Source organism: Pinus tabuliformis, chromosome X (assembly GCF_031772625.1).
Source record: "Pinus tabuliformis cultivar Carrire ecotype Pingquan chromosome X, CPIR1, whole genome shotgun sequence".
In the NCBI taxonomy this organism is placed as follows: domain Eukaryota; kingdom Viridiplantae; phylum Streptophyta; class Pinopsida; order Pinales; family Pinaceae; genus Pinus; species Pinus tabuliformis.
Window position 1 is genome coordinate 1,586,983,931 of NC_142308.1, and position 12,429 is coordinate 1,586,996,359.

Genomic DNA, 12,429 nt, shown 5'->3' on the forward strand with positions numbered 1-12,429 from the left:
TCTTGTTATCTATCTCCCTGGCAGACCTGGAATTTAAAAAATATCTTGATCGAAGATTTGATCAAGGGGAATTTTTTTTCAGGCATGTCATTTCAGGTATTTTAAGTGTCATATTTTTTTGGTATTGTTATATGTAATTTCTTTATAACCATAAGAAGGGAGGTTTGAATGTGTTTACTTTTAAAAGAAAAAAGGTATAATAGCTTATTAATTTAGCTCCATAACATCAAAAGAATTATTTAATTGTTTATAAAATGTATGTAACCATGATTCGTTACTAAAATATTTCTCAGCATTTACTTTTAGCTCTATAACATCAAAAAAATTATTAAATTGTTTATAAGATGTATGTAGCTCTATAACATCAAAAAAATTATTAAATTGTTTATAAAATGTATGTAACCATGATTCGTTACTAAAATATTTCTCAGCATTTACTTTTATCTATAAGACTCTCATTTCCAACCAATTTACTAAAAAAATCTTGACAAGAAATAGATATTACAACAGTGTCTAACTTGGTTTCTGTTTAAAACCACTCATTAAACTTTACTACTGTTTGGTCATCAAATTTACTGTTTCATATTTTTTTTACCCGTCACCTTTAGATGTTTCAAAATTTTCCTTACCGTCAAAGACTCTTATAAAGGCAAAATTCCAGGCCTGCTCCCTCAAAGGGTACCTAGCTTCTCTGAATCTGAATCTGAAGCTACTGAAGTAGGTCCATATTACCGGCTAACAATAATAAATGCACTGCTAAGGTACTACTGCTGCGTGAATAATGCTTCAGCTTCTGTAAGTGCAATGAATTTTTTTGTTGTTGCAGAGTAAACCAAAATTTCATATATACTCACCCCAGATACTGTTGAAGTTCCGACTTCAGCAGCCTTCACAAACATCTGTTTCATCAAACAGAGATAAGCTATATAATACTTCGAAAGATTGGAAAAACAAGAAGAACAGAATTCAGCAGCCTTCACAAACATCTGTTTCATCAAACAGAGATAAGCTATATAATACTTCCAGAGATTGGAAAAACAAGAAGAACAGAATTCATGAAGCATAGAAGACATATCAGTAAACATCGCATTTGTTACCTGAAGAACAAATACAATGATCCCAAAATATAGGACAAACCACCTACTTGCAGAATGATAAGAAATGCAGAAGACAGAAGTTTAGACAAACACACGGGAGCTCACAGGTGCAGATCACCAGGAGCTCCCTCCAGCAAATGCATTTGCTTCCCCTTATTCATTAATCATCAGGAATTAAATAGATACATAGGCAAAAACAGATTCCTAATTAATATGAACTGAATGTCAAATAAAGAGCAAATCATAACTACGTAACCTATTCTCCATTAATTTCTAACATCCCCTTAATGGAGAAAGGGATTTTTAAACACACCTAAAATGTCCCTAAACAAATCAAACTTCAGTCTTCCTAGTGGCTTAGTGAATTGTGGTTCCTGTGTGGGAAGATCAACAACAGTTGTAAGCCTATTAACAACCTCCATAGAGTGCAGGCTCATGTCCATATTGACAAGTACTTTGAAATAGTCTGCTATATGTACTGAATTCATCAACTTCAGAAGCACTTCAACAGCAATTACAGGATTGTTTTCAACCAATTCCGGGAGACAACGTGGAGACAACCCACAGTGATAAACAAGCTTTGGATCAGCTTCAAGCTCCATGAGGACTCTCTGCTGTTGTGTAGGCGCAAGTGCTCCTTTTAGAGCTTTGCCTATCAAATCCCTGACAGTAGCTCCACGACTAGTGTCAGCACACATGCCTTTATCCTAGAGCAACTCATGATTGTTATCAGGTGTAAGCCACACTAACTCTCCATCTTGTTCAGGAAGCCTGGGTGGGACTGGCCTAATCCATGGTGGTTCAAGTCCTTTCAATGATGTATTCTGAATCAGGCCAGCTGCTGCTGTCTCTCTATTTCCACCACCTATTCGATATTTACCTAAGGGAGTGGAGTCATCAAGCTCAGGTGCATCTGCATCACAGCCTTGGGGAATATCTGGATCTCGTATTACATTTTTGATAGATGCATTTTTAAAATAACTTTTATATGACTCTACTGGTAGCTTATCAGAATATTGTTTCTGCAGTTGCTCACGAGTCAAGAATGTATGTGAATTTGGATCAAAAGTCCTGATGTACTCGGCTGCAGTTTGGCTTACAATCTCCTTTTTGTTGTTGTTGCTATGTGTAGAACCAAGAAACTGAAGCAGAAATGCCCTCTCCACAATGTTAGCACTGTCATCAGAGGCAACATCAATGAGGAAAGAATTAAATGGATTCACAAATGACTGTTCCCCACAATAGAGATCATGCAGAATATAAAATGCTACCAAGCGCTGAGACTGCTTCAAGATTCTCTTATCCTCTATGAGGAGGACAAGAGTGCAGCAGATATCGAAATGATCATGGCGTTTGAATTTGGAAAAGAATTCGGGGATGACGTTCTCCAGCGTTCGATCCTGGCTGAGCAATGCCAAGAGAGCCTTGGTATCTGTGACATTAATCATTTTGATATCTCTCAAACTAATCAATTTTTGAGAACTCTGTTGAGGGATCTGCTCGCTCGCTCCCAGCTCTTGGCCACTGTCACCTAAACCTGAAATGACAGAATGGCTTATAAAACGAATAAGCCATCCAAGCCTGAGAATTCCCATTAAACACTCCAAGATGCCAACTAGAAGAGCCAACAGTATTGCAAGCTCTGTGTATAGGTCATCAGTTGAATCCACAATACTGGATAAGGTGTTAGAAACCAAAAGTGAAACCAACGCTACGGGTCCAATGGCAAGTTGCCTCGATGAGCCAAAAATTGCATACGCAAATACAGGAACAAAACCAGAATAAAGTCCATAAATTTGGTGAAGTCCAGCTAACTTTGCATATGACATTGCCTGAGGAACGAGCATTGTGCCGACTGTGATCCCGGCCATAATGTCGGCCTGCAGGTATTCTCTCCATTTGTAGGTTCGAATCCAGCGGGTGCAGGGCAGCAACAGCTCCAGCCATTCCATGGCAGACTTTCTTTGTATCCTGGAAAGCCATTTGGCAAAATGACTAGGACTGGGACACAGATTTGCTTTAGCAATAGAATACTCAGACAACCCAAGATATGATTCCAGAGCAGACAACTGTTTGTCAAACTGTCCGGCGCCATCCTCTGTTTTGTAACAATCGTCTGTCCCACCATCGACCTCAATAGGGGTGTCCACAGGTTTGGCCTTAACAACATCATCGACCGGCTTAATGTCCACAAAGGCAGACTCATTTCCGTCTTCACATATAGAAGAAACTTCTGGGGTATTTATTTCTTGAGCCAACTTGTAGAGTCCGTCTTCATTTGCAGACTTATTTGACGCCATCAAGGCTTGCTGAGGCGTACTTTTCACATCCAACTTGTAGAGTCCTCCTATGCGAATACCTGTAGCAATGGGCTTCATCTGATCCAACAAATCTTTAATAATGCAATAAGATTTAAAAAATTCTACCTTGAGGTCCTGATCTGTAATCTTGGACACAGAAATCAGGTTCTTCTTAATGCCAGGAACATACCACACATCAGATATATTCGTGATCTTACCATCAGGCATAGTAACAAGGACATCTCCATGTCCCTTGATCTCGTACCCACTATTATCTCCAAGATAGACTTTTACTCCAGTGTTGGATTCTTTAAAATTTCTGAACCATTGCTTTTTACCTAACATATGCGAGGAGGCTCCAGAATCCACGATCCAAATATCTGATTCATCCTCCTCAATAGCAGTGTCACCCTCGGCCATAAATAGTTTAACATCCAGATTCTGATCTGGGTCTGTATCTGCATCTGCCAAATGACCTGCATGCCTTTTCTGATTGTACCTCTCTTGATTTGCCTTCTTCTTGCGACAAAATTTAGCAATATGGCCCATCTTACCACAATAAAAACATTCAGGAGCAGAGTCATTTCTATACGAGGTCATACCTTGTGGTGTCATTTCTGATGTGTTGCCCCTCCTCTGATCAGCCATCGCTCTCCATTTTGGCTTGAACTTTGTTATCAATGCAAGATCTGGATCTTGAGGCTTGAGAGACGACCTCCTTTCCTCTTCATGTAGCAAAATTCCAGTAAGCTCTTCAAAACTTGGAGGCTTTTCCCTTGCATTCAATCCAGTTATAAACATCTGATAGTCATCTGTCATACCGTTCATGGTGATTGTCACCAGATCATCATTTGCCACGGTTTGACCGATATCAGATAGTTTATCTTTAACTTCCTTTATCCGAGATAAGAATGACGAAACAGACTCATTCTCCTCCATCTTGATTGAGAGGATCTTCTTCCTGAGGAACAAGGTTCGGCTGGTGTTCTTGATTTCATACATGTCTTTGAGAGTTGTCCAAATCTCATTCGCTGTCTTGCAATCCCGAATATGAGGGATGATGCAATCTTTAACTGACAATTTTAGTAGGACCTTTGCCTTCAGCTCCCTTTTCTCCCATTCTTGAGTTGTTGCATTCGTTCCACCATTTGCAATAGTTGGCTTACCTTCATCACCGATGACAATGCTGTAGGTATTCTGACCTTCAAGCAAAGTCTGAAGCTTAAATTTCCAATTTATGTAATTGGAACCATCCAATTTGCTGCTTTCATTTAAATAATCTGCCATCTGAGAATTCATCTTGAAAAAAAAAACAGGTTACCCGGCAACTTAAAAAAAACGATTATCAAGCAATATTTGATTTACAGGAATCAGTTTTAGCAGAAAAATGATGCTCAGAAAATTTCTGCTGCATGGAAATCTAAACTCAATCTTGATGCTAGATCCCAGATCACTATTGTCGAGGCACGCGCATTCCTGAAACTCTTGGTTTCTTACGGAATTTTGAAGGAATTTGAGAGAGAAGAACTGCAATTTACAATTCGCTCAACGCCCTCTCGGCACAACTCACGATCTGCCTCTCTGACTAGCAGAGCTCAGATCTTCGATGAAGGGGCAACCGCTTCACAACAATGGCTACCGTTGCTGAGTGCACCTAGTTTAAATCAACCACACAAGGCCACTAACGAGAAGACGCCCCTGCTGGGCAACCGATCCTGCAACTCCTCTAGATGCGGACTCCTCTGGCACCACGGGATGCTGTTTTCCACAGGCTTCACTAGATCCACTCTCCACGCTACTAGATCTGAACTCCTTGTAGCCCTACTGGCAATCTAGCCTCCTCCGCTGTTCCCTTCGACGATCTGGCCTCCTCTCTACGGCCTCTTCCCAAACGGCAGTCCTCTGCTCAATGTTCCATAGCTCCAACACCTCCACGCAGCCTCGATTAGCCTCCACTCCGTCAAATGATAGGTACTGTATTCATATCGACAGATCCCTAAATATCACAATTCTTAAACCATCATATCCTGAAACAATGGCTGATTTCAGAAGTTAAACCCTCGATTTGGCCGAATTCAGAGTTCTACAGATTTAGAGAGATTAATTGAAATGAGCTATGAACCCTTCTCGTAGTCATTTCACCCCAGCGCAACGACTCTCTCCGATCTCACTATTATACGCTCTAAGCTCAGCTCACGGACTGTAAAAACAAGCTACCGCTGCTCCACACTAGTCTGCACATCGCAACTATGATTTTCCTTCAGCACAATGGATCCAAATGCACCTCCTCACAACACAGGTTCAGATCTTAGCAGCTCTGATACCATGATAAGAAATGCAGAAGACAAAAGTTTAGACAAACACACGGGAGCTCACAGGTGTAGATCACCAGGAGCTCCCTCCAGCAAATGCATTTGCTTCCCCTTATTCATTAATCATCAGGAATTAAATAGATACATAGGCAAAAACAGATTCCTAATTAATAGGAACTGAATGTCAAATAAAGAGCAAATCATAACTACATAACCTATTCTCCATTAATTTCTAACACAGAAGCCATGGAAGCTGCTAATAGTCAGATGGGGTATATACACAAGTGAAGAACTTAGATGTCCTAATTCAGCAGAGAAGATGGAGGCACGTTGAGTCACCCATCAAGGTTCATTTCTGCGAGAGACAGAGCTTTCAAAAAGACACTTGTAACACATGCAAAAAAAATATAATACAAAAATATATTTCAAACACGCAAAATCCCGTGGGCCCACAATTTTACCACCACCTGCCTGCCTCTCGTCCTTCTTGCATACCCAACGTCTTTACCTCTGTCTCTTTTGCATGTCCAACGTATCGCACAGCCATAATAGGCGAGCTTTTGACGAAGCTCTGCAGGGATCTGCCTCTCGTGTTGCCGTGGGGCGTGTCCATCCCGGAGGCTAATCAATCCTTCTTGCATACCCATCGTCTTTACCTCTGTCTCTTTTGCATGTCCAACGTGTCGCACAACCATAATAGGCGGGCTTTTGACGAAGCTCTGCAGGGATTTGCCTCTCGTGTTGTCGTGGGGCGTCCGGAGGCTAAGCCGTTGGGATCGTTCCGTCTACTCCAACAATATCGCTTGGACAAAGGTGGGTGCGGTCCGCGGAAGGGGGCAACTCATTAAGCAAAACCTCAGATGCAGCTAACTCCCTCTTTCCATCTTCCAATTCCTCTTTGAAAAATCTGAGCCACCCACCTGAGAAAATCCTGGTTTCAGTGGCTGTTTGTTGTGAAAAATCTCAGGTACCCACCTGAGACTAACCGGGTGGTTTCAGTGGCTGTGCTGAGATCTTTGGGACTTTGGGTTTGTGGGACTCTGTTCCACCATGTCGATGTATGGGCGAGATCCGTGGGGAGGAGCCCTGGAGATCAATGCCGATTCAGCCACGGACGATGACAGGAGCAGGAACTTGCAGGACTTTGACAGATCCGCTCTTTCCAGGCAGCTAGATGAGACTCAATAGAGCTGGCTGTTGGGGCCTGGAGAGCAGAAGAAGAAGAAGTATGTGGATCTGGGATGCATTGTCTGCAGCAGGACTGTTTTCAAGTGGATTGTTATATCAATTTTATTGTCGGGTTCAATAGCCGGACTGGTGACTCTTATTGTCAAATTGGTGCCCAGACATAAACATTCTGCTCCGCCTCCTGATAGTTATACCAAGGCACTTCACAAGGCTCTGATGTTTTTCAATGCACAGAGATGTAAGTTGGGAGACCCACTCTTTTACATCTGGCTTTAAATTTTATTTTTTTTCCAATGCAAGTCAATTGTTGTGTTACAGATTGTCCTAAAAGTCCAAATTTTGCAGTTTTTGCGTGGTTAGGTAACCTGGTTCTCTTTTCCTATATTGATCTTTGATTCTCTTGGTGAAATGGTTGTAGCGATGTGGCTACAGTATAGAATTCATTTGGCTATAGTATAGGACCGATTTGTGTCAAATTGTGGCCTGTGTGGTTGGTGAAAACTGGTAGTCAATATAGTTACTTGAAAGCTTCTTATCAAGGTTCAAGGTTTCGTTAAAATAAAACTTTCATGTAGTACAGAAGAAAGAGAAATTTCCTGAAAAGGTGAAGAATGCAAACCTATCCCTAGAGTCTCCAAACTGTAGTATATGCAACAACGGATTAGAAGGGTTTGAGATGTAGCATGCCCGGAATACAGGGCCATGCAACGATATGCAACAATATGCAATTCAAGCAATGGATGTTATTATTTGAATTCCAATATCTGAATAGAACCATGAAGACATTTGTAACTGTGCATGAACATGGTAACCACCTGGAGAATGAAAAATCCTGCCAAGCAAGGCATGAGGCAACTATCAAAAGAGAGTCCTTAGTACAGTGTTTGCCAGTCTTTGCTCATGAGGCAATTATCAAAAGAGAGCCCTTAGTACAGTCTTTGCCAGTCTTTGGCAGACTTTACATATTTGGTATTCCGTTCCAAGTAACAGGTTTCCATAAGTCTCTGAAGACTTACTCCTCTTGTCATACTTCATTTTGGTAAGTCCATTTGAATTAAGTAATTAAGAAATTACAGTTTAACTGAATTTAGAAATTCAAAATTGTTTTTTGAAGAAGCATATAAAAAACAAGCTACTGTAATCATTTTTATAACTTGTTTAACTAAATTTCGAAATTCAAAATTGTTTTTTGAAGAAGCATAACAAAAACAAGCTACTGTAATAATTTTTATAATGAAAAGTCATGGTTTTTTTAGGCTGACAAAAAAAAATAATTGAATTTCAAAATTGTACCTCCAGGCGCAGATTAACTCGATAAGATAGGCATTGGGTGAAGCCGTGGATCGATGAAAAAGTGCAAATTAACTAAAGAAGTGTTCAGTGAAATAGTGGATCAACGAAGAAGTGCAATTAGGCTCTTGTCTTTCTCTGCTTTTCTTCTGCGAATTGAACCCGCTGGCTCTGATGCAAATTGAATTGGACCGACTGTGCTCTGATGCAAATTGAACTGTCTGGCTCTGATGCAAATTGAATTGAACCGACTGTATACAATCTATTGTAAGCCACATGAGGATGCCTCTATCAATGTGACTACATGCAAAAAGACTCACAGATGGTCACCACCTATCTCGTCATGTAGTTCATTGCTCTGAACAATCATGTCAGCACACAACAGTGACAAGTGTAAAAAAGAGAAAACTTAGGATAAAATAACTTGCCTTCACTAAAATCACATCGGGGCAAGAGACGCTTGCAATAAGAGGGTGAAATCGAAAGTTTGGTTAAAAATTTTTGAAGCCAAATCGCCAGCAATAAACATTGCTTAAACACTGAAAGTTTACGGTCAACAAAAGAACTAATACCTGGTCAACGCTCAATCGAACGCTATAGTCCCTGCTATGCTGGAGGCACGCTATAGTCCCTGTTATGCTGGAGGCAGGGACTAATAATATTTGATTCTTTAAATTATATTTTTGACAATAGAAATAAATAAATAGAAAATTCAAATTTTATAAAATTAATAACTTATAATTATAATATTTTCAATAGTTAATTAGATTTTGAGTTAAATTGTGTAAATTTAATATATATATATATATATATATATATATATATATAAAAGGAGTAATTTTCCATTATTTTTATAATAATGAGTAATTTTCCATTAACTTTGTGTTTAGTCACAACAAAATATTCGGGAAATTTTATGTTGCAATCTTAGAGCAAGTTTTGCGTGAGGGAAAAAAATAGAAGAACCGAGATCTTCAACGAGTATATTGTTTTTGACATACATATGGCAAACTAGGCGACAATTATAGATATGACAAAACTAACCACATAGAAATACATCATTGCAGATTGAGGTCATGAAACAAGGTTGGAGTATACAAAGATATTATCAGATTGGTCCTCATGGGAACTACTTACATCTTGTGGAGTATACAAAGATATTATCAAATTGTTCCTCATGGGAACTACTTGCAAAGATGTGATGGTTTCCTTCTTTTCTCAGAGTTTTCAATTTGACCAATTGGTTACAGAGGGCGCCAATCTCAATGCCCTAATGATTTACTTGAAGCCGTTGCATTTCCTCAATTAGGTGTAGAATAATATTGGATTGTTGGAAAATATTCCCTTGGAGATCACCATTTTCCACATGAAAATTGATAGGAGGATGTGGGAAGAGGTTTCAAACACTTTTTCCACGTGAATTCTCCAAGTTCTCTTGTTTATATCCTTGGTTTTCCATAGTAATCCAGGGAAACAAGTGAGAGTTGGTGTCCGAAAACTGATTTAGCTAGAGAAGGGAATCCTAAGAACTGGGGGAAGGGCTCATCGTTGGTGAGTGAGGGCCGAAATTTTTGAAATTATGAAGGCTCCTCAAATTGGAAAGAAAATAGGAATCGACCCAATAGAGACACTCAAATTGAATATAAAAGAGAATGACAACCAATTTAACAATAAAAATGAATTTTTTGTACCTTCCTTTCCTCAGTTGACCAAAATTGGTATGTAAAATCACCCGCGACAACTTCCTTCTGACATAGCCTCCACCATCCAAAAAGAGAGGGGCAAGGGCACACTAAATGGTAGAGAGACTTGGATTGTTTTAGCCTAGAGAACCATTGACAAACCAATAGAAAACAAAACCCATCTCCAATCCAAGCAACAAATAGACTCACTGGCAAATATGCAGAGGAGAAACACCAAGAATGAGAGTCAGAGAGTGTTGAACTAGGCACCATTCAAGATACAAAACAAGAGACCCATGCCATTGTTGAATTTCTTTGAACCTCTAGAGATATTGACTGTAAGGGAGCCCCGGTGATCAACAAGAGAGACCAAGCTTCCAAACTAACACCAAAAGCCCATTTATTGCATGTTGAACTTAAGGCCAACTTCCATGAATACAATTTTGGAACCATAGGACACACACACTACAAAGATCGCATCACCCTTATGGTTCATTAAATTTCACATCCCTGAATCCATGAATGAATCAGGTACATAGGAATGCAAATAGATAGGGGAATGACTAACTGTTGAGTTCACCTTAGGTAAAAAGTGTGGAGGCCCATGACATGTAGACCCATAGCCCACCACGTCACCTTTGGCAATAAGCTTGTACCAGGCCACTAATAAATTCACATGCAAATTATAAAAAAAAAAATGTATAACTTATGAAGATGGATCTTAATAACCCCTCTAAAACAAATATTTTTATTCTTAAACTCAAGAATAACAAAATAAAAATTATATATATATATATAAAATTTATTTACCCCACATATATATATATATATATGCAACCTAACAATTTAGGCTACACATACTTTTCATATAACTTTGACCTCTTTTGAATAATTTGTGTTGTTGAACTTTTAAGTGAATTATAAAGTGAAACTTGATAATATGTTCGATGTCTTCTATTCAGGATTTATGCATCGATCCATGGAACAAGTATGATGTTAAACTTAAAGAATAGTATGCTAATTTATAATTAATCTATCTTCCTAAGCTATCCATGGTCCAAGAGGCTTCCACATAAAAGCGGCTATGAGTAAACTTTAATTGTAACTATCAGATATTAAGTTAAGGGTTGATTTGGTTAAAGATTCATACAATAAGTTAAGGGTTGATTTGGTTAAAGATTCATACAATAATTTAATTATCATCTCTAAATAAGTCAAGGTTTGTTTTATTGAAAATGTTAGGTCTACATTTTTAATATTATGGCCCACTAGATATTTTTGAAAATTTCTTTAGTTTTTAGGTGTCTTTTGTCATGTCTACAGTCGGATATACACTAATATAGAGACAAGTGTAGTTAGTAGACATAGAGACAAACTCTCCGTTTTTAAGTCTATGGATTTATTTTCTATATAGACAACGCAAAATACGTAGGGAGGCTGCCCATAATCCAACTATTTTCTAATATAACATGAATATTCATTTCACTAAAAAGAATTAGTTTAAGACATTTTTTAAATAATAATATGATGCGTTAAAAAATAATGTTATTCTCACAATTTTTAGTGGTAATATAATACAATCCAACATGGACACGAATTTCTTGGTGTTTAATTTTTTTTTAATGAGAAAATAGAAAATAAACAATAAGTTGAAATGATTCATTTCTTAATTAGATAATTATTGCAGTATCAGAGTCTAGTTTTTGTTGGGGTTGTTCCAATATAGAGAAGACAAAGAATTGTTAACGTTGCTTTAAAAAAAATTGCGAACTAACATGATATTTCAATTAAATTTATTTTTATTATTAAAATTTATATCAAAATGAATTATCACATATTATTATGTTATTGTTTGTGCACTGATATTTATGATCGAGTTGTGGTTATTAATTTGTATGTATTGTGGAAAGTTTCCAAATTTCTATAAGTAACATTAGCTTTTTGTTTGAATTTTTTGGGTGACGTTAGCTTGCCACCGCATGGTTCCAGATTTTGAGGGTAGACATTATCCTTCCATACACGGTTGATCGGGTTGATTGGATAGTATAGAGGAGAGTGATTTTGTGTACAATGGGAGTTAAGTTGGACCTGCTTTGAGCTATGGTGCCATAAATTTGGTTTTAAGAGTGTTGGTGGACAATTTATTAACAACTTATCGATAATCACATTTCTAATTAATTGTGAGTTGTTTTCTTGGTGTTGTGGCGCTCATTGAAGCTCAAATTCCCATTTACATGCCTGCATTTTCTTTGTGGCATAGCTCTCGCTTCTGAGGCTTCCGTTGTTACCAAGGAAGCTACTTGTTGCATATTTTTTTTTACTTCATCGGGTGCAAGCAATAATTTTTTCTGCAAAACCTTAAAGGTGTTTGGTTATGTGCTAGGTCACAGGATTACCGACCTCCTCGACGACCATCTGACATGTAAATGTATGAACATTAATCTCTGGTTTAATCGTCGTGGTGCATAGTTTGGACTTCTAATGGTTCACTGTTTCGCAGAATTCCTTTAGAATTTAGACAACAACAATTGTTCAGGTAAGCAGATTGTTGGATTCTAGC

General features: G+C 38.3%; 1 protein-coding gene across 1 annotated transcript; it reads right to left on the minus strand.

Moving 5' to 3' along the window:
• Positions 1 to 1,567: 1,567 nt before the first annotated feature.
• LOC149146086 (uncharacterized) lies at positions 1,568 to 6,356 on the minus strand. Its single transcript, XM_089452654.1, has 4 exons — positions 6,218 to 6,356; positions 4,000 to 4,599; positions 3,736 to 3,861; positions 1,568 to 3,489 (listed from the first exon to the last, which is right to left on the minus strand). The coding sequence occupies exons 1-4, from the start codon at positions 6,354 to 6,356 to the stop codon at positions 1,805 to 1,807; spliced, it is 2,550 nt and encodes an 849-aa protein (XP_089308780.1). The 3' UTR covers positions 1,568 to 1,804.
• Positions 6,357 to 12,429: the final 6,073 nt, after the last annotated feature.

Bases quoted from the DNA above. Each gene is read 5' to 3' on its own strand.
- LOC149146086 (XM_089452654.1), bottom strand. From the start codon at position 6,356: ATGGGTATGCAAGAAGGATTGATTAGCCTCCGGGATGGACACGCCCCA. The intron at 3,862-3,999 runs GTATGACCTCGT...GTCATTTGGCAG, and splicing joins ATCAGAAATGACACCACAAG to ATGCAGATACAGACCCAGAT. The intron at 3,490-3,735 runs GTAAAAAGCAAT...GCATTATTAAAG, and splicing joins AGCCTCCTCGCATATGTTAG to ATTTGTTGGATCAGATGAAG.